At 42.7% G+C, this 19,756-nt stretch overlaps 1 protein-coding gene across 10 annotated transcripts; it reads left to right on the forward strand.

The window, feature by feature from the left end:
* The first annotated feature begins 524 nt into the window (after positions 1–524).
* Positions 525–19,423, forward strand: rxrba (retinoid x receptor, beta a). 10 transcript variants are annotated; one of them, XM_042076532.1, is made up of 14 exons: positions 526–598; positions 1,221–1,372; positions 2,740–2,969; positions 5,805–5,831; positions 6,426–6,582; positions 6,904–7,083; positions 8,367–8,390; positions 9,153–9,313; positions 9,678–9,807; positions 10,543–10,675; positions 12,425–12,466; positions 13,567–13,658; positions 13,997–14,102; positions 14,501–19,423. In XM_042076532.1, the coding sequence occupies exons 2-14, from the start codon at positions 1,357–1,359 to the stop codon at positions 14,646–14,648; spliced, it is 1,446 nt and encodes a 481-aa protein (XP_041932466.1). In that variant the 5' UTR covers positions 526–598; positions 1,221–1,356; the 3' UTR covers positions 14,649–19,423. The 10 variants fall into 10 exon arrangements, with proteins under 10 accessions (XP_041932475.1, XP_041932466.1, XP_041932473.1 ...); XM_042076536.1 differs by having other exon boundaries at positions 556–574; XM_042076533.1 differs by having other exon boundaries at positions 589–679.
* The last annotated feature ends 333 nt before the right edge of the window (positions 19,424–19,756 follow it).

A 19,756-nucleotide genomic window follows, 5' to 3' on the forward strand; every position in this document is an offset into this window, starting at 1 on the left:
ATATGCCTAGAGAAAGATGTACAGTAAAGTTAGATGCCAGTTAATATAATGCAGAAAAGAAATGGAAATAAGATTAAAAAAAAAAAAAAAACAAGGGGAGAAATGAATGGACATTATAGGCCAAAGAAAATAGATGGGTCTTTAAATTTGATTTAAAACTACTGATGGTGGGACAGGAATTCATTTCTATAGGGAGATTCCAGATACTACTAATATATATTTATGTATATTATTGAAGCGTTTAACATGATCCAGCTACATCTCCCTTCCAGCCATTATTAATGCATGGACATACCCATCCCCTGCATTTATTGTGCCTTTATTTCCTCACAAGTTATACCCCCATAATAATACTCATCGCTCAAACGACTATTGGCGACAATTGGCTACATGGCTTATTGGTGCAAAACCCCTCAAGAAACTGCATAGGTCTAAGCCAGACTTTTAGAAATCTGTGGTTATTCATTCATTTTGGCTCCACAGTGCCTCTCTGTGGGAGCCAAGATGTCGTCAGTTTCTAAAGCACCTCATGTAAATACAGTTTCCTTTACAGAGAGGAAGGATTGACGACGAAGTAAGCGCTGGGGTCATAGAGGAGGTGGGAAAGGAATATTTGTAGCCTTACATTTCATAATTTGGACCTAGACTGTAGTATTGGGAATATAACGTCAATATATTAGTAGGTGCATTTTCAATGGCGGCACATAATGTTAATTCTTGTATTTAAAACGGTTTATTCTGTTTGGCTAACGAGTTCCTTGCGAGTGCGATATTTCCGTCTGTTGTTGTCTCTTGCTTGCTATGCTAGCTAGCTAACCGCCTAGATAGGGCTCTTGCTTTTACTAACGTTAATCACCTTCCTAGCTCAGGCCTAAAATTAAATATCGTTACCTGCTTTACATTATAGTCAAAAGCCAAGCGAGTAGTGGGTTTGTCGAGGTTTAAATTACATATGCTGTGTCTGTTTACCTGGCTTTATAGATGGAGGACAACATTTATTTGTCGCGAACTGAGCTAACGTCAACACTAAAGTATTAGCATGCTAGCAATAGCCTAGTTAGCTGGCAGCACAATAACATTTGCTCGATATTATTTTTTGCTTATTATTTTACTACGGGAATATTGAACGCATTTTATGGATTTTTATTGTAGTGCTATGGTTTAATCTTGCGCGATTCAAAAATAGCTCACATATTTTTCTATATTTTATCAAATTTTAGTTGGATTGCTGATTGAGCAGACCCCAGCGGCCCGGGCCTGAGTCCGCGGTCTTGAGTTAAGTGCTTGGGAGGGCAAGAAGCACGTCAGTTGGGCTCCCAACAAGTAAGAAAGCTGCCTGCGATATCGGAGTTCGTCATGGGCGACAGTAGAGGTAAGGTGTTTTTAAGGTTAAAACATGAATACATCTGTAGTGAAATGTTCGGTGTTTGTCCAGGTTTTTATACATGTGGATGATCCATCATTTTATCTGGTTTAGTAGTTGTGCCAGCTAAATAATTTAGCGAACGTGGTAACGTTAACGTTTATCTCCCATTCCTGCAGATCTTTCTCGCCAGTGTTAAGATAACTTAGGTTATCTTACCTAGCCTATGTGTTTTTCTTTCTATGCTCAGTTGTAAACCTTTTTAAACCACATTGTGGTGACCAAACCTCCCATGATAGCCTTGCTTATCAAAAGTTGAGAAGTTTGTTAACATTGAGCACCCATAAAAGACCACAGTCTGCAAGGTTTATTGCCAAACTTCAAAGAGATTTAGGTTTTTACGGCCTTAGTTTATCAAAGAACAGTCCATTGTGATGGTGATGCAGTTTTCACCCAGACGCCGTAATCATGAATATATTGCATTAGGTATAACACGAAGGGGTTATATGACACCATTGAAGACCGAATCAGAAATCTTGAATTTCCCCTTGGGGATCAATACAGTATCTATCTATCTATCTAAATACTCTGCACTTTACTCTAATCAAAGTACTCCGTCTGAATGACTGTTGCAACAGTCATAGCTGGCTAGATGGCTAACTTTTGCAATAGTGATTTACCTTCAAATCGAATCCCAGTGGGCGTTTTTTTGCTGTCATTAACGTTTTTGGCAAAGACAATCTAACTAGACCTGTCCTCATAAGGCATCATAATCTAAACATCTCACAAAACCCTATTCATATGACTAGTCTGATGATTTATGATGGGTTTATCACTGACATTTGTATTATCTCCTCTGTCAAAAATATCATTGTTGTTGTTGTTACTCTTACTATGAAAGTGCTTTGTGCATGTGCATCAATGTTTTCAGTTATAGCAAAGATCCGCTTTAACCCTCTCTGGTTATAGCACACTGTTCCACATTGCACTGCGCAGCAGCACAGTGGAAGTGTAGATAGTTTGCTAAATGTAGGCATATTTGTTAGACGTTTGGTACTCTCTTAATGATGAATCCAAGGTGCCTGAGCTGCTAGAACCTTTGAGGTTATATAACCAATAGTTCTTCTGGTGAGTGCATTTGTCTACCGTGTTCCTGTTGTTTTCTCTGTTGTGTTCTGTACCTTGTTAATGGTACTTTTCATCATGGTTCATCCGTTTGCATATTCCTCTTTCCTCCCCTCCCTCTCCACTCTTCTCTCTGGTCTTTCCTTCCTTCTCTGCTTTTTCCCCTTTGCCCTCATCTGTCTTGCCCTCTTTGCTTAACATTCCCCCGCCCCTCCCCCTGCTCCCTGTCTCTCTCTCTCTGCCCACTTCAGATTCCCGCAGCCCTGACAGCTCGTCTGTGTCGTCTCCGCCCCCTGGACAACGTTCGCCCCCATTGGGTCCCTCGGCTGCTTCCATGACGTCTCTGCCGCCCATCACCTCCGCGGTGAACAGCCCTATAAGCAGCATGGGCTCGCCCTTCTCAGTCATCAGCTCCTCCATGGGCTCGCCCTGCCTCCCAGGCACACCCTCCGTTGGCTATGGTCCCATCAGTAGCCCACAGGTAAGTCTCGTCTCTACGCGCACCATCGCTCCCTTTCCTCTCTCCATACCACTCAGTGTCAGTTCTCCCATTCTCATAGATCCCCCCTTTTAGAACAGAAATCTGTTTTTAAATCTTTTCTCACCTTGACTGCCAATTAAATTGAGACAGGTACTCTCTTTTTTTACAAGGACAGTGCAATTTTAAAATTAGAGGCCAATCAGTGTGTGCTCCATACTAGTTTGGCAGTGTTTGTGTTGTCTAAACTTGTTTGCATCAGATTCAATGTAGACCTGAGGTATTTATTTTATATAAACCTGTGTTAATGGCAACATTTTATTAATATTTTCTGACATCTCCAAAATCTGTTGGCTCGAGGGACATAAGATCTATTGCCAAGAGCTGTCACTGCTAGTAGTCAGGCAAAAGATAATGTAAAGACTTCTTATTCATCTTTCAAGCCCTGTTGCCTAGTAAAAGTAACTTTAGATATTTTACTTCTAAAGTTACTTAAAAGATATTTAAAAAAAAGTGCATTGTTGTATCCTAAAACATTCCTTAATTGAGGAGAACACTATTTCAGTGGTTTCAGTCTATTCACTCATGCTCGTCCTTGAGGACTGTCACATGCTCCCTCTCACGCCTCTGGAATGTATTGCAGCAACCTCATGGCACCCTTTTACCCTGAGAGTCCAAGGTTAGAAATACAGGGCCAACTCTGGTCTTGACATAGGGTGTTAATCCCTTGACTCAATTGGGAATGTCTCTCTTTATACCCAACCATTGTTGTCTGATGGTGAAAGGCCTGTTCAGGTATGACAGGTTCTGGTAGTGGGAACTTTGAGGGAAACTACCAGTGTTATGCAAATGGAAGGCTAGTGCATCCTTTAAAAAGTAATTCAAAACTTGAGAGTAACCAATATAAGAGGTAATTTCATATATTTTCAGTCTCAATTTAAGTGCGAAATCCAATCAAGGGCCCATGTACTGAACTGTCTTAGTAAATTACTGCTTGACTGTTGATGGAGTGTGTTTTGACAGTGTGTTAGCTCATGTTATGCGTGCGTCCTTAGACACTGAGGGCCACCATCTTCCCTATTCTTTGACCCGGATATTTATGGATGATGGAGCACCATTACAGCAGTGTTCGCTGACTGGCTAGTGTATTTCTCTGCCTCTCTGCACCTCTACAATACACATTTGAATGTAGTTGCACGGAAAACACACAATACATGTGGACAAATATCCTAATGGATCAATTCACTAGATGCAAGTCACAAGGGGAAAAAGAAGTTGCCTGTATAACTAGTTTGTGGCAATGTAAGATAAAAAGCCCGAATTGCATGCATTTAGTCTTAAGGTTTTATCAATGTCAACTACCACATAAATGGATGTCTCTTAAGCAGTATATTTTATTTCCTAACTATCCATAGCATAAGAACAGTAACTATGATGCTTGACCTACTTCATTTGTTAATAGCATTCTCTGTAGCAAGGCAGCAAGAGGGAATCATGTATGTATGCATGTTTTTTTTTTGGAGGCAGAATAGCAGTGCTGTGATTCAAGCCTTAATTGAGCAATTGATTTACAGGCTATTGAATAGGAAAGGTCAGATGTAACCAGTTGTTGAGTGAAGTGTTATTGTGCATCATATTCAAAGAGGTTACAAGTGTTATTTGAGTTTAACGTTCTCTGTGCCGTCCCAATATTGACACGATCACTTTCGGAGAAACTCTTCCGAAACGGCCAACTCAAAATAAATAACTTTATTTACCATCAACATTTGGCCCAAAGGCAAGGGCGATGAAAAGGCTGGCTGTGTCCCAGTTTTGCATATGTGTAGAAATGTGGGCAAAGCTTTGTCAAACTACACATTCTTAGTAAGGATTTACCAAACTATTAGGAATTAGAACTTTTCAAGATGTTAATATCTTGTTGAGATCTCTGTTACATGTTGTTTGTTTAAAGTAAGCCTTGAGAGTTCCAAAGTTTTGTAGAAGTGACTTCAGGTTTCCCTCAGAAACTGTTAATTTTTAACATCTAAACTAATATGAATAGGTCACATTTCAGAATTTTAGCTCCACTCAGACATTGCACGTGATGATAGTCAGAGATGATACAGCCCTGTAATATATGTGTTGTATGTAGGATATTGGTTCATGTGAAATATACGGGTACAGTGCATTCAGAGGGTTTTCAGACGCCCTCACTTATTCACATTTTGACACATTGCAGCCTTATTCTGAAGCCGTTTTAATTAAACCATTATGGCAAAGTGAAATCAGGATTTAGATTTTTTTTTTTACAAATTTATTTAGAGGGAAAAACTGAAACATTCGACTGGTGTAAATATGCAGACCGTTAGCTTTGTCACTTGAAAATTAGCTCAAATGCTACCCATTTCTGATCATTTTTGACCCTTTTTACAAATGGTTTTGAAATGCATTTTGAATGATCCGATCACAAATGGACTGCCACGACGCATCACTGTGTTTAGCATGTGTCTCCAAGGTGATCACTTGTGTTGAACACTAGATCATGTTCTTATCAGGGATGTAATCAGGGTGCACTGGCCTTTACACTACTAAAGATGTCCTGAATACTTTCTGAATGCACTGTAAATAACATGCACAGAATGTTTCCTTGACCTCTTGTAGCTTCCCCCACCCCAAGACTTAGTGTCTTCAAGAAAGGTCTTGTAGAGGAGATTAAAGGCTAAATAATATCTACAGTAGCTCACTATAAACTCAATCCAGTGTATGTAGGTGTCTGTAAGTTGCCCTGCCCCACCCCACTACTTCCTCTCTTCCTCTTTCTCTGCCTTCCACCTCATCCTTTTCTTTCTGCGTTCACAGATGAGTATCTATACAAGAAGTTCAGAGGTGAGATAGTTACTCTCTCGCTCTTTCTCTCTCTCTCTCTCACTCTGTCTCTCCGTCTGTCTTTGCAATGGCTGCCTTCTCTAACCTCGTAAACCAATCAGGAAATCGTAGAATTATTGAGACTTAACCTGCTTTAACGGGGTGATGGATGACACTGCACCGTTTGTAATCAGATGTTTGCTTCTGCAGAGTCCTGGACTGTTCTCTGTACCAATGAACTGAAGAACAATAATAATGATTGAGTGAAAGAAGTGGTTAATGAATTTACTCCTGCTTGCCTCAATAACTGCCCTACTTCCAAATCAGATTGCATGATGGCCCTTTAAATCAGTGATCTATGATTTGACACAGTGATGTGAATGGTAGCCACATGTCTTAAGCAACATGCTGTGTTTGATTGATTATTTGTTATTGTGTTCTTGTTATTTGCTAACATTTCCCATTGTCCTCTCTCCCAACCCAAATCGTCATCTTTTTTTATTCTCTTTCTTCCACCCTTTCTTTCTCCCCTAATCATCTTTCTCCATTTCTGTGTTTTTTCCCCCACCCCTCCCCCACCCCCTCTTCCCTTCTGTTCTCCGTCTTTCCCCCCAGATCAACTCCACGGTGTCCATGTCGGGCCTGCACGCGGTCAGCAGCTCAGACGATGTAAAGCCCCCCTTCGGCCTTAAGGCTCTGTCGGCCAACAGCCCCGGGGGGCCAATGATGTCCCAGAAGCGCCTGTGCGCCATCTGCGGTGACCGCTCCTCCGGTGAGCCCCTGCTGTGTGTGTGTGTGTGTGTGTGTGTGCGTGCGTGCGTGCATGTGTGCTGTGCTTCACCACCCTCTAGTTTGTTTTTCTGACATGACCTACTTAATTACCTGCTTTATTCTGTCACTTATTTTGTGTGTTTTTGATTTATTTTACTTTTGCCTTCCCTTCCCCTATGGTATTTTCCTTTTTATGTTTTCCTCATTTCCTCCCTCCCTTCATAACTGTCTGACTGTTCTTCTACTTCTTCTTCTACTTCTCTTTTTCTTTGCTCCCTCTCTCTCTCTCTCTCTCTCTCTCTCTCTCTCTCTCTCTCCCCAGGTAAACACTATGGAGTGTACAGCTGTGAGGGCTGCAAAGGCTTCTTCAAGCGCACGGTGAGGAAAGACCTGAGCTACACCTGCCGCGACAACAAGGACTGCATGGTGGACAAGCGCCAGCGCAATCGCTGCCAGTACTGCCGCTACCAGAAGTGCCTGGCCATGGGCATGAAGAGAGAAGGTAGGTTTGCCCGGCACACACACACACACACACACACACACACACAGACACAAACACACTTTCACACTCACATTGATCAGGTGAAAGAACTGGAGCTGTGTGTGTTGCCTCTAAGCCAGACACTATTCATCTGCCTGGATACACCTCACCTTACTTGCACTCTCACACAAAACATCACAAAGGCTGTTGTTTAAAGAAAAGGGAAGATCAGTAGTGAGTCACTGTCAATAGACAGAGACAGAGGAGACGGTCTACATACCAAAGATGGTTTGCCTCTCAGATTATATAAAACAGGATGATTCCTAGTGGGGAATGTGGAACGCTTCCCCTGGTTGCGATCCAAATTTGCACATGCTAGAGGCTAGTTCACATCTGTTTGAAGAAGAGAATAAATTAACTTCAAACAGACGAAACACACCCAGACATAAAACACCATCAACAAAACTACTACAGAACAGATTCGGAGTCATGTGCACTCATTTACAAGCTTTACTTTCATATGGGGGGGAAAAAAACATGGTACAAATTCCTCTTGCAGTCACACATGTACATGGACACACTCCCTCCAGCCATTGTGTTCAGAGGGAGGAGAGAAAGAGAGCGGGCACACCTCACTGTTGTTTGTCTAGTTGTATGCCATTGACCGTTTCCTGCAATGGCCTCTGTCACTTAACTCCTCAGTAATGTAGTGAAAGGACTTGTCTTTTTCTGTACTGCCGACTCTAATCATAGTCATTCTGAGGACTAAACGGTACCGTAAAGCTAAAAGACGTGTACATGACCATACTTAATGACTTTTAAGGATAAATGCTAGCAGTTAAATTTGATTAGAAGGCTGTAGGGTCGTGCACAGATAGACTCCTCCATATGTGGCGTTCTTTGCCCCGTGTCCTGACGAAGCAGAAGGGCCCTTTGAGCTGCCGTTAATGTATGCGCTCATCTGGTAGAAACAAATGCATTTGCTTGCATTTTCGGTGATACACTTCACCTGGAATAAGACTGAGGCCCCACCCCTGAAGGACGCTCTGTGCATGCCCCTATGGCGTTGGTAGGTAACTGTTTGCTGTTTTCTGTAGTGTAACGTTTGAAAATCTACTGCTTTCTGTGTGTGGGGGGGTTTAAGGTGTCTAGTGTTTGCTAAGCAGTAAAGGGAACTGGTAGAATAAGTGAGGTAAGGAGTGGAGAGAGGGAGGGAGAGCCTTGTAAACACTAACCCCTTTCCCTCCTCTCTCCCTCTTTTGTTTCCTCCCGTTCTCTCTCTCTCCCTCCCTCTCCTTCTGTAGTGGTCCAAGATGAACGACAGCGATGTAAGGAGAAAGGGGGGGAGGGGAGGGTGTGTGTGTGCGTGCCGGTGGGCGTGAGTGTTCTGTGTGTGTGTGTGTGTGTGTGTGTGTGTGTGTGTGTTCAGACGTGCTGTGGGCTTTAATATGTGTTTGTGTGTCAGTGAGAGAAATAAGGGATATGTATGTAGATTGTAGAAAGCCATTAGTTCATAACTGATGGTCAGAAATGGACCACATATAGTGGATGAATACATTTCTCAAGATAACCCATACTATTGCCTGATGTTCTTAAGATGACTTTAGCTTTGACAAAATTATTTCAGTTTAAGTCTAAAAAATGGCTACATCTGTAAATGCTCACTTTAGTGGCCCTGTTCCATTTCTGCTCATTTGTACTGCAGTGGTAGTTTAAGAGGCATGCTCAAGTGTGTCAAGAACTAACCAGGAGGCACACGTATTTGTATTTTTCTCTCTCTCTCTCTGTGTTGTTTCTCTCTCGTTCTCTGGCCTTTCTCGTCTTTTTCTCTATTCTATTTTTTTCGCCGCTCCATTCCCTCGTTGTCCCTGTCATTCCCTTCTTCTTCACTGTCCCTCCCTCTCACTTTCTTTCTTTCTTTCTTTCTTTCTTTCTCTCTCTTTCAACACTTCAAACCCCCCTTTCTTTTCCTCCCCCCTCCTGGCACTTTCACTCGCTTCCATTTCTTTGCGTTTTCTTTTTTCTATCGCTCTTTTTTTTCCCACCTCCTTGCTCTCTCCATTGCTCCTGCTCTCCATGGTGCGCTGCAGCCGTTCAAGAGGAGCGACAGAGAAACAAGGAGCGGGAAGGCGACGTGGAGTCCACCACCGCTGCCAACGAGGAGATGCCCGTGGAGAAGATTCTGGATGCCGAGATGGCCGTCGAACAGAAGACTGAACTGCACGCCGATGGGAGCTCCGGGGGAAGCTCTGTAAGTGTGTGTGTGTGTGTGTGTGTGTGTGTGTGTGTGTGTGTGCGCATGTTTTTGTGTGTGTGTAAATGCATGCACCTCATATCACATATCTCACGTACCTTCTTGTAATATGGTGTTGCGTCACTTTGGAAGTTGATAGTTTAAGTAGGGTTTGCATTGTGCACTATGGCCATGTATGCCATGTTTTTCATTGTCTCATGCTCTTTGCACCAAGATATTTAATTGACTAGCCCATATTATGCAGCCTTTTATTGCTTCACATTGTCACTTTTTTGTCTTCGCTCTCTACTAGATTTGAGATCAAGCTTGTTGAAAACTATTTTGGACAAGTTTTCATCTGTGACCTTTCCTCTTTCTTTAGCCCAACGACCCCGTCACCAACATCTGCCAGGCGGCTGACAAGCAGCTCTTCACGCTGGTGGAGTGGGCCAAGAGGATCCCCCACTTCTCTGAACTGGCCCTGGACGACCAGGTCATCCTGCTGCGCGCTGGTATGGCCACTCATTGTTTACATACATTCTGGAAACCATTTGGTCATTTAGATATAGATTTCTTTGCTCGGATATACTTTACCAGTAACCACAGTTTTTTCTGTTTAATGTGTTTAGGCCAGTTGCCTTCTAATTTGTCCTTCAATCTAGAAGTACAACCATTGCCTAGCCTTTAGACAAAGGGAACTCTTGGAGTTTTCAGGGAGCTGTAGAGTGGTTGTATCTTATCAGAGGGTATATCAGGTCTGCTAAAGTAAGATGTGTTGCCTTAGGCCCATAGTAAGTGGCTGGTTTCAGATTGTGCAGAGGAGCAGAGCAACACAAGATGGCGCCCATTAAGCACAAACTCTACCGCTGCAGTGTGAATGTCCGCACACTGAACTGCGGAAGCCCCTTGTGTGTTTGTATTGCAGATTCCTCAAACACTGATAATAGGCTGATTCGACTTGATGTAGCTGCCTGCATGACGTATGCACAATGCCGGGTTCAAAACGTATCAGAATCTCAGAAATAATCACGTTACGCAGTCAGCTTAAGATGGCTGCAGGCGGCTACATCAATTCAAACAAGCCTATTGCTCATTGTCTCCGATCTCATCAGTGCCATTGTTTGAGCGCCTCATTTGTCTGTTACACCCATCTGTCTCTGCATGTTTCTCAACCTTTTTCCTCTTTCTCTCTCTCTCTCTCTCTCTCTCTCTCTTGCTCTGTCTTCTCTCTATCTCCTCTCCATCAGGTTGGAACGAGCTCCTGATTGCCTCCTTCTCTCACCGTTCCATCACTGTGAAGGACGGCATCCTGCTGGCCACTGGCCTCCATGTGCACAGGAACAGTGCCCACAGCGCTGGCGTAGGGGCCATCTTTGACAGGTAACACACACAGACACACACACACACATAAACACTAATTATCATCTTTGATTATACTCACACAGGCACATAGAAACACCAGCCTTAGCAGCTTGGTTTTACTACACCAATTTGAGACCTATACTTTATTTTTGTTTTTATTTAGTTAAATAATTAAGTGGATAATTGCAAAAGAAGATTCTATAGTAAAGATATGTGTTGAATTTCTAGACTGCAGAAAATAACATGTTGCAGTATCATAAAAAAATGTTTTATATGTAAAAGAGATTGATTAGGTAGAGACTTAAATCACTGAAAAGCACTAACCTTAATTTATAATGTCATTATCTGTTGTGCAATTTGAGTTGTATTGTCTGAGTGCGGTGATGCCATACCTCTCTCCACCACCTGAAGGTGCTGACGGACGAAAGGGCTTTGGGATCTGGATGGGGTGGATGGGAGGGCGAGTTGGTGGGCGGGGTTGGATGACGAAAGAGGCTCCTCTGCCAACAGGCTCTGCAGGCTTGTGTCTGGGTCTCCATCTGGGCTGAGGCTTATGCCATTGCAGCTCTCTCTGTGTAATGGTAGACTCTCAATGCATGTCAGAATACAGGCAACTAATGCTGTCCTCACCCACAAACATGCATACACAAAACAGAGACTCTCTTACACACACACATACTGGTCAGGCGTCAGGCAGGCAAATCCTCTCACACTCATTCCAAATGTCATAGTCCTCCTCGTATAGACAGGTGCCAATACTGATGGTGTCTGTTACTGCCCACGGGATAATCACTAAGTGTTAATTCGCTGTTTATTACACAGCAATTACATTGTTATTCATGACTAAAGATCATTATCACTGTGGGGTTGGTTGCAAGACTCCATTTCCCACCCAACCAAGTCTGGGAATAACTGGTTGCAGGCTGTTGTTTCCAGAGACAGTTTTCGGTCAGTCTCATTGTGATGTTGATGTTTGCACATTTTTTAACTCATACATTTTTCACATGCTCCTGTACAGTATTTTAGCGCAAAACAATAAAAAAAAGTAGGCAATTTGACCTAAAACACCAGATTGTATTCTCAAGTTCAGCTCCTTACTGATTTGCTCTTGATGGATGTTTGTCCTCTCACCTATCATGCCTCTGCTTCCTGCTATGCTCTCATTGGCTCATGCTTTCTCAAATGACCTTTAACCCATTGTGCTGATTGGATTAAAATGCTGCTATAAAAGCTCTTCATGTCCTATTCCAGCAACCCTGACCTGAGACTTTGTCACTTTCAGCAACTTAATCAAGTCTCCATGTTACATTCTGGAGGGAACATTACTTCCCCCATTAACAGTATTGCCTTCAGGTCCCGATGATCAATGCCTTGATTTTAAAATGTTTGTAAACTGTGCAAATTTGTAGTTCCCTTCCGATTTGAAGCATCCATAGTTGTGTGTGCTATTTGTGTAGAGGCAAATCAGATCTCTCTGAGGGTGATTGTTAAACAATGTCCCGTCTTAAGGCCTGCTCCACCCTCCAGAAGGTGAATCATTCCAACATGCTTTGTGCTTTTATGTCCTCCCCCACCCCTACCCCCCCTCCCCCACCCCCCACTATAAACAAGAGCCTGTAGCTTGTTACTCCTTACAATCAGGCCTCCAAAAAAAGATAACCTAAAAAAGTGCGCAGGGAGTCTGAATCTGAATCTACTGGCAACCATTGTAATAACAATGTAACTGTGTAATGGCATTGTAATAACACATTGTGATTGAACACACAGGGAGAATGCGCACAATGCTGAGGTTCGGGCCATATTCGACAGGTAATGTCACAACACCGTACGACGACACAAACAGCACAGCCTTTTCTTGACCCAGAGTGATGTTATGGTGACAGAGCCTGTTTTTTCTGAGGTATAGGGATGTTTTCTCTGTGTCTACATGTGTGTATTTTCCGCTATGTGTCCCTGCCATGTCAGCGACGTGTTCGCTAGAGCCAGGAGTTAGCAGGCTCACTATCCTTTGAAACATGGACATTCACAGATAATGGTTACATAGAGACATAAGACCTCATAAGACCTTTGTAGATCATGCAGACCTTTTGTCTACAAAAAGACCCAAAATGTGCCATCTTTGACCATATACGGAGATCTAGGTACCATCTTTGTCTATATAAGGAGATCTGGATTTCCTCATATGGGCAAACATGGCAGCTTGGGTGCTTTTGGTAGGCAAACTTTAGAGGTCTGTGGTTAATATGGCAGTTTACTGTATTTTTCTTGTCAAATGAGACAGCATTCTTACAGTGCCAGTGGAACGATATGTACTTTTTCTTCTGGTAGAGTGTCACAAAATGCATGGGGTGTAATTAATTGAAACTATAAGATTTTCCTTTCCCAGTATAGCAGGTTTATTGCTATTTGGATGTATGTGATTTCCAAGATTGTCAGCTGAGTGAGGTTGTGAATATTCTGTTCTGGGGTTTTGAGGTTTTTCTGTTGATGCTGATGGATACCAAAAGAGTGTAAGTGGTGGTCAGATATGGTTGTTTATTTCACATGCATAATTGAGTCTGCTTTATTGCTTCCCTTTACTTTATATTTACTTACTAATTTAATTACAATATACTTCATTTTGGTTGTAAAATTGCTTAGGGCAGGGTTAAATGAGTTAGAAAAAACAGGTAAATAAATATGATTTAAAAAAGTGAGCAATCGTCTTTCCTTGGCTGAATGGAATGTGTTAAAAGTGTCGCTGGTGAAAGATGATGTCCCACTAACCCTGACCTCCTCTCCTCACTCCCCCCTTTCCCTATCTGTCCTGCCCTCCCTCTCTCTCTCTCTCTCTCTCTCTCTCTCTCCCTCTCCCTCTCCCTCTCCCTCTTTCTCTCTCTCTCTCTCTCCTCTCCTGGTCGGCGCTGCAGGGTGCTCACAGAGCTGGTGAGTAAGATGCGTGACATGCAGATGGACAAGACTGAGCTGGGCTGCCTGCGCGCCATCATTCTCTTCAACCCAGGTGCCGCACCTCCCTCCCATCCATCTGATGTTTAGTCTTATAAATGTTATATTTGAGTTATATGTGATGATTTGAATATGTTGGAGACAGAACACATTTTGTACAAATGAGAACCATACCATGAAGACAGCTTGTTATGTTTTAGACCATAACTTGCTCTGTTGCTTTTCTCATTAGTTTGCCAAGAATTGTGTGTATTTGTGTAAAATTGGGACTTTTGATAGCTAACATTAAGAGGTGAGAATGCAGGTTTCTGCTATCTGTATCCTCTTATCACATTTAAACCATTCCACTGAGTTCTTACAAATGTTTCTACGTGTGTGTGTGTGTGTACTCAGATGCAAAAGGCTTGTCCAGCCCCAGTGAAGTAGAGTTGCTGAGAGAGAAAGTCTATGCGTCCCTGGAGGCCTACTGTAAACAGAGATACCCTGAGCAGCAGGGCAGGTAAGGACCTCACACCCACCCAGCAGCTTCTGTGTTGCATAACAGAATTACTGCTTCTACTGATATGTATGGCATCATGTTAGAATAGGTAATACAATCGAGATCTGTTTTGGACCAGTTGGTGTTTTAGAGAAATTGAAATGCTTCCTGAATCTCAGTATAGAATTTTGTTTTTGTCATTTAATCAAGATTTTAAATTTGAGGTGTGTTTTAAGCCTCTCTTCTCATGTTAATTGTTACATTGCTACAATCATCATCATACTTACCTGACCTGAAGCACACAAACACAAATTTACAGAGACACCGAGTTGGTGCGCTTTACACTGACTCACTGAATACTTTGCCTATCTCACGGTTAATTTGTCAGACTAAAGAAAGCCCCCTACCCCCTCCCTCAGGTTTGCTAAGCTCCTCCTCCGACTGCCAGCCTTGCGCTCCATTGGTCTGAAGTGTCTGGAACACCTGTTCTTCTTCAAACTGATTGGTGACACCCCCATCGACACTTTCCTGATGGAGATGCTGGAGGCTCCGCATCAGCTCACCTAAACCGGCCTGACCCTGTCCGGCTTCATCCACCTTCTCACCAGGGCTACCCGGCACCCTGCCCGCCTGTGGACCTCACCGAGGCCGCTGGTTAAAAGAGTTCCACTCACATCCTACTCCGCTCCTCTTTCTCTTCTGTCTTTCCCCGTCTGCATCCCTCTGTCATCCGTCTCTCTCTCTCTCTCTCTCTCTCTCTCTCTCCTTTTCCCCCTAAGTTGGTATTGCCCCAGAGAAAGACCCAACACTGTCGAAAAAAGAAAAAAAAGCAGACAAAAAAAAATCACTTTTGTTTCCTCCTGAACTGAAATAGTATGTGAAGTTAATACACACAGAAACCTTTTTTTTTTTTTAAAGAATGTACCTATAGTTCCAAGTACACCACAAACTTTGCTTATTTGTTTCCTTTTACCTTTAGATTACTGTTTGAGAGCCTCCTGAGGAAATCGCTGGATAAATCCAGCCCCCTGTAGCTTCTGTGTGTTACATGAGCATACAAAAATGATGCTCAGTTTCCTTCTTTTTCTTTCCTTTCTGGACGGTTTGTTGGACTTTTGGGTTAAAACCCCCGAAGCCCTGCTCTCAGGGGGGAATGAATTTGCATTGGACGATTGCTTGACCTCTCCTCTGAACTCCTATTGGCCGGGGTACATCTGACGCTGACTGGCCCGACCTGGCCGCTATCGAATCTGGACGTGACCAGAACGTGACCGCTGCGTACATGCAATGTTCAGGCTTTAACTTTGAATGAATATTTTCTAAGTACTGTACTCATGAAATGAGGCGAAACCTGTTTTTAAAGGCAGTGAAAAAAAAATCAGGGTTGCGCTTTGGTTGGCCCTGAACAAAACGCAAAGTTAAGGTTTTTGACTTTGACTATTTGGAAATGGTGTGCTGTTAAGGATTTTTTTTTTTTTTTTTTTTTAAAGGCTGGACATGAGTTTGCTTCATGTCTACGCATGGATGGGGCGGGACAAATCTTGTTCTGTGTTTTTGTTTTTTATTTTGTTTGTTTCTTTTTCATTTTTAATTGAGCCTTGTTACCGAGAGCCATTTTTCTTTTTTCGCACCATATGCAAGCTTTTTCTCCCATGATCATGTGCTGTTCTCCACACACGTTTATCAGTTCTCACCACCACCAACCGTTATGTACTCAATACACAGTTCTGGACTTCTTAACTCTAACATCCAGGAGAGATATGTATCGCAGAAAACCTTGACCTTTGACACTGTAATCCCCAAACATCCAGCATCTCTTCCATGTTTCTGTGATGAGTCACATCACTTGGTTCTCTTTTAACTCTTGGCGAAGAGAGAGAGAGAGAGAGAAAGTTCCTCTGTGAAGATTTTACTGTTGCATCACAAACTGAAGAGGAACCAACCTCCTTACATGTGGAAACATCCTTGTCTGCATGCTAAAATGGCGGTGTAAATTTTGTCGGTTCAGGACAAATTCTGAGTCTCTCTTCCAAGACAGTGCAGTCTAGCAGCCATGTTGGATGGAGTTCTATTGCAGGACACATTTAGTTGCTTGACATACATTCCATTCCTACCGGTGCACTACTCTTGAGTGGCCCCACGTTTGACCCCATGTTAGTGCTGTGACAGGTTAGTTTTACGACAGCTTGCTGCCCCTCACCTTGTAGCATAGCCAATGTATCCTGAGAATCAACTTTGCTCCATACTCTGGCCTGCAGAATAGAGGCCGGTGGAGTTTCTTTCCGTTACGTCAGCCATGGTTTCCGTTGTAATCACATCTGGATCGGGTGGTTTCTTGAAGCTCGTCCCATCAGTTAAGGCACGATCAGCAGCAACGACTGTCTATGCATTCGGTAGGAGTAGATGATACTCACGTGCATAATGGTGCACAATTTATGCAAACAAATGAAGACACAGTTGTTCACCGCACACACACGTCCCAATAGACTGTAGGTTTTGAGGTTCATGTTTATAAGTGGTTGAATTATATAAAGATGATAGTTGTAGACCAGCTCAGACAATTTAGTTGTCTCCCTTGCTGAGTTTAGACCCATCGTGGAGTGCTGGTGCTTATATTGTGATCTTTTATTCACTTTTTTAGAGCACCGGATAGATCACTGAAAGACGACATGGTTGTATTTACATGAATCAAAGATGCATCAAAATCTGTGATAATTTAAGACAGAGGAGTATTGATAGATGAAACTGGTTGGCCATGGGGTTACTTTGGTGCTAATTCCAGAAACAAGTTCAAGCAGGCACACATGTCCGTTACAATTGCTCACACACACACACACACAGTCACACTTTCATATTGTATGCAAGTAAACAGTCAGTCTCAGGCTGTCTTCATTGTAATTGCAACTTCTACTGAGCAGAAATATTTAAAGGCATATATCTTATCACTGGAAGGGGGTGTGGCGAGGTCTTTTAGGTATTGAATGCAAGAGGCAGATTCCATCACATGAACTGGCTAGGTTGGTGATTTGCAGTTTTGAAGGTAAAAGCACCTGTGCTTCTGGATGTGAGTGCTGTAATTGACAGGTGAAAAGAAGCAGTTGTGGTGGTGTGTGGTTGAGTTTTTAGGTTGTGAATGTATAAGGGGGTCGGCAACAACTTCCTATTGCATCTCCTGCGTGAGTATTTGGACTTACCTGATGTTCCAAGTCAATTCTGCATGGTCTGTGTTCCAGGAATTCTCTGTCACTGAGAAAGCTTCCCCACTGTTAAAAGGCACACTGCTGGTTATTATAGGTGATGAAAGTCTTTTTGTTCATAGTTGTGTTTGGAGCTGGTTTGACATCCTGCCGTTCAGTGGGACAGAGGTCCTGAAACTGATGTCCTTTCCCGTTGTCACAGTAAACTGGATCCATCATTACTCAGTATGTGTGATTGGGAGCCTCCCTCCAAATCTATCTGATGTTACAGAGGAGGTTCCCTTAATTGGGCGAGGCTCTTGTTTTGTGATATTTGTATGTCGTTAGTTTGTTTGTGTGTTTTTTTTTTTATTTTTACCAGTGGGTACTCAGTCATGAGTTTTTTTTTTTATTTTTTATTATTGTTTTTTATTTTTTTATTTTATTTCAGCAATTAGTGGGCTTTTATCTGTGTGGAACCAGGCCCTTTGGCAAATTGAACGACTTGTGTTGAGCATAGGTATTTGGGAGTGGCAGCGGGGCAGGATGGTTGGTGTTCATTTGGGTAGAGCATGGGAAGAGAAGATGCCCACAGGTTGATGACGTCAGCTCAGACCTTGTCTGAGTTGCAGCAGCCGTTCGATTGTGGCGCCCCCTGTTGCAGTGGGTGATGTTGCGCTGTCGAGGACTGCTAGGCGTGCCCGAGCTTGAGGTCTATGCACAGAGACTTACCATCCAGCCTCACACCCTTTTCCATGCACACGTGTCTATATTTATATGTTTTTAATCATGCTTCGAAAAGAAAAGGAAAAAAAGATCGGTCAAAAACGCCAAGCTGGTTAATGTGACGCAATGCTTATTTATGGAGCTGGAGCGCCCAATAGCAACGAACAAAAATTCCCACTAGTTTTGTTTGTGTCTTTCCTCCCCAACTCTCTTTCCACCTTACAGGACAACAACACTGCCAAAACAGATGATGCAAACTTTGAGGGAGGGAGGGCAGGGAAGGGACAAACCTTAAGCTTGCTTGTATCTGTGGGCCTGGCTGTGCAGCTGAGCAGTCACACCCACCCCATCCCCACCCCCTCCCCATCCCCTCTTCATAGATGTGAAGCTCCATAAAGCAGAGAGGGGGGGGGGGGGGGTCATGGAGATTCAGGTGGAGGAGAGCTCCAACTGGTGCCCTCTCTTCCAAATACCCTGGGTGCTTTTTTTTTGTTTGTATGTCTTTCTTTTATTTTCTGCTCCTCTGCAGAATGCCAGAAGAGTTAGGCCCCCCTGGCCTGTGAGAATATGCACGACATTGTGGATCCCCGCACCACCTATGCCAAGGTGTAGAGTTTTAGGTGGTGGCTGGGACCTTACTTGTCTTGACTGTGTCTGTCACAAAAAAAAAAAAAAAAAAAAAAAAAAACTTAAAGAGTGTGTTTACGTGTACACAGCGATGGGGTGCACTGTGCCAGAGTGTGTTGGACTCTTATCTTTTAAAAAAAAAATGAAAAAAGAGAAGAAAATTGTGAATATGAATGATTCTATTCAGAACCTAAAGGTGCACCACAAGAGCCACACCTCTAAAGAGTGACCCCTCGCCAGGAATGAACTTGAGAAGGGGTGGGGCAGGAGAGCCCCACCCCTTATTGGGCGTGATTTATCTTTTCAGAGGCAAAGATCGATACACCTTATTTGCATAGGGTGAGACGGACTCTTGAGCAGGTATTGATAGTTTAATGTTAATCGAATAAGAAAAAAAGTACTATTTGTTATCTTTTTGTTTGGTTTTACTTTAGGCATAGCAATTTTTCTTCTCTTTTGTCTCCCACACAAAAATAAAATTAAGAAAGGAAAAAAACGACACTGCTTCTTTGTCTGTCTGGCGGCTTCCACTACCTGTGCTTTCACATCCGTGTGTCTCCAGGAGTATTACATGCGCAAGAACCCTTATGTCCAGTGGGAGAGTCGCTTCTTTTTTCTGTTTCTCTTTTTTTTTTTTTCCTTTTGTCCACTTCGTATATCTCTCTCTGACTCCAGCATAAATGTGGAAATGATTGAATATTTTTGTGTGTTTTGGGGGAAGAACGTGAAAAAGAAATGATTTCTCTTTTGTCATTAATTCTGAAACTGTTTCTGTTTGATGTATCATGTCTGAGTAAAGATTTTAATACAGTATTCTTTTGTCATGTTTTTTTTTTCATTTAGGCTATGTGATATCCTGGAGTTTGAATTTGTTGTAATTTGAAACTGGTTTTACTTATTTTCATCATATTGCACGCTGTTAGTGTCTGTTTCCCATTCAAAACTTTCATTACTTTAGCTTGACAATATTTTGTCCCAGCCTTAGGAGGCTACTATATTTCAAAGTTAGTTAAGTCCAAATGTGCCATACTTTACTCCACAATCACAAACGTGTTTGATTCCTGTTGATAAAAAAAAAAAAAAAAATCAGCTTCGCTCAGAAAAGCCTATCTAGTCACCGGAGTCCCCCTTGTGGGCCAGTAGGTT

The sequence above is a fragment of the Alosa sapidissima genome, chromosome 21 (genome assembly GCF_018492685.1).
Source record: "Alosa sapidissima isolate fAloSap1 chromosome 21, fAloSap1.pri, whole genome shotgun sequence".
Classification (NCBI taxonomy): domain Eukaryota; kingdom Metazoa; phylum Chordata; class Actinopteri; order Clupeiformes; family Clupeidae; genus Alosa; species Alosa sapidissima.

Excerpts from the sequence above, each read along its gene's own strand:
- rxrba (XM_042076532.1), top strand. Across the intron at positions 2,970-5,804 it reads GTCCCATCAGTAGCCCACAG|ATGAGTATCTATACAAGAAG; the intron begins GTAAGTCTCGTC and ends CTGCGTTCACAG. Across the intron at positions 12,467-13,566 it reads GTTCGGGCCATATTCGACAG|GGTGCTCACAGAGCTGGTGA; the intron begins GTAATGTCACAA and ends TCGGCGCTGCAG.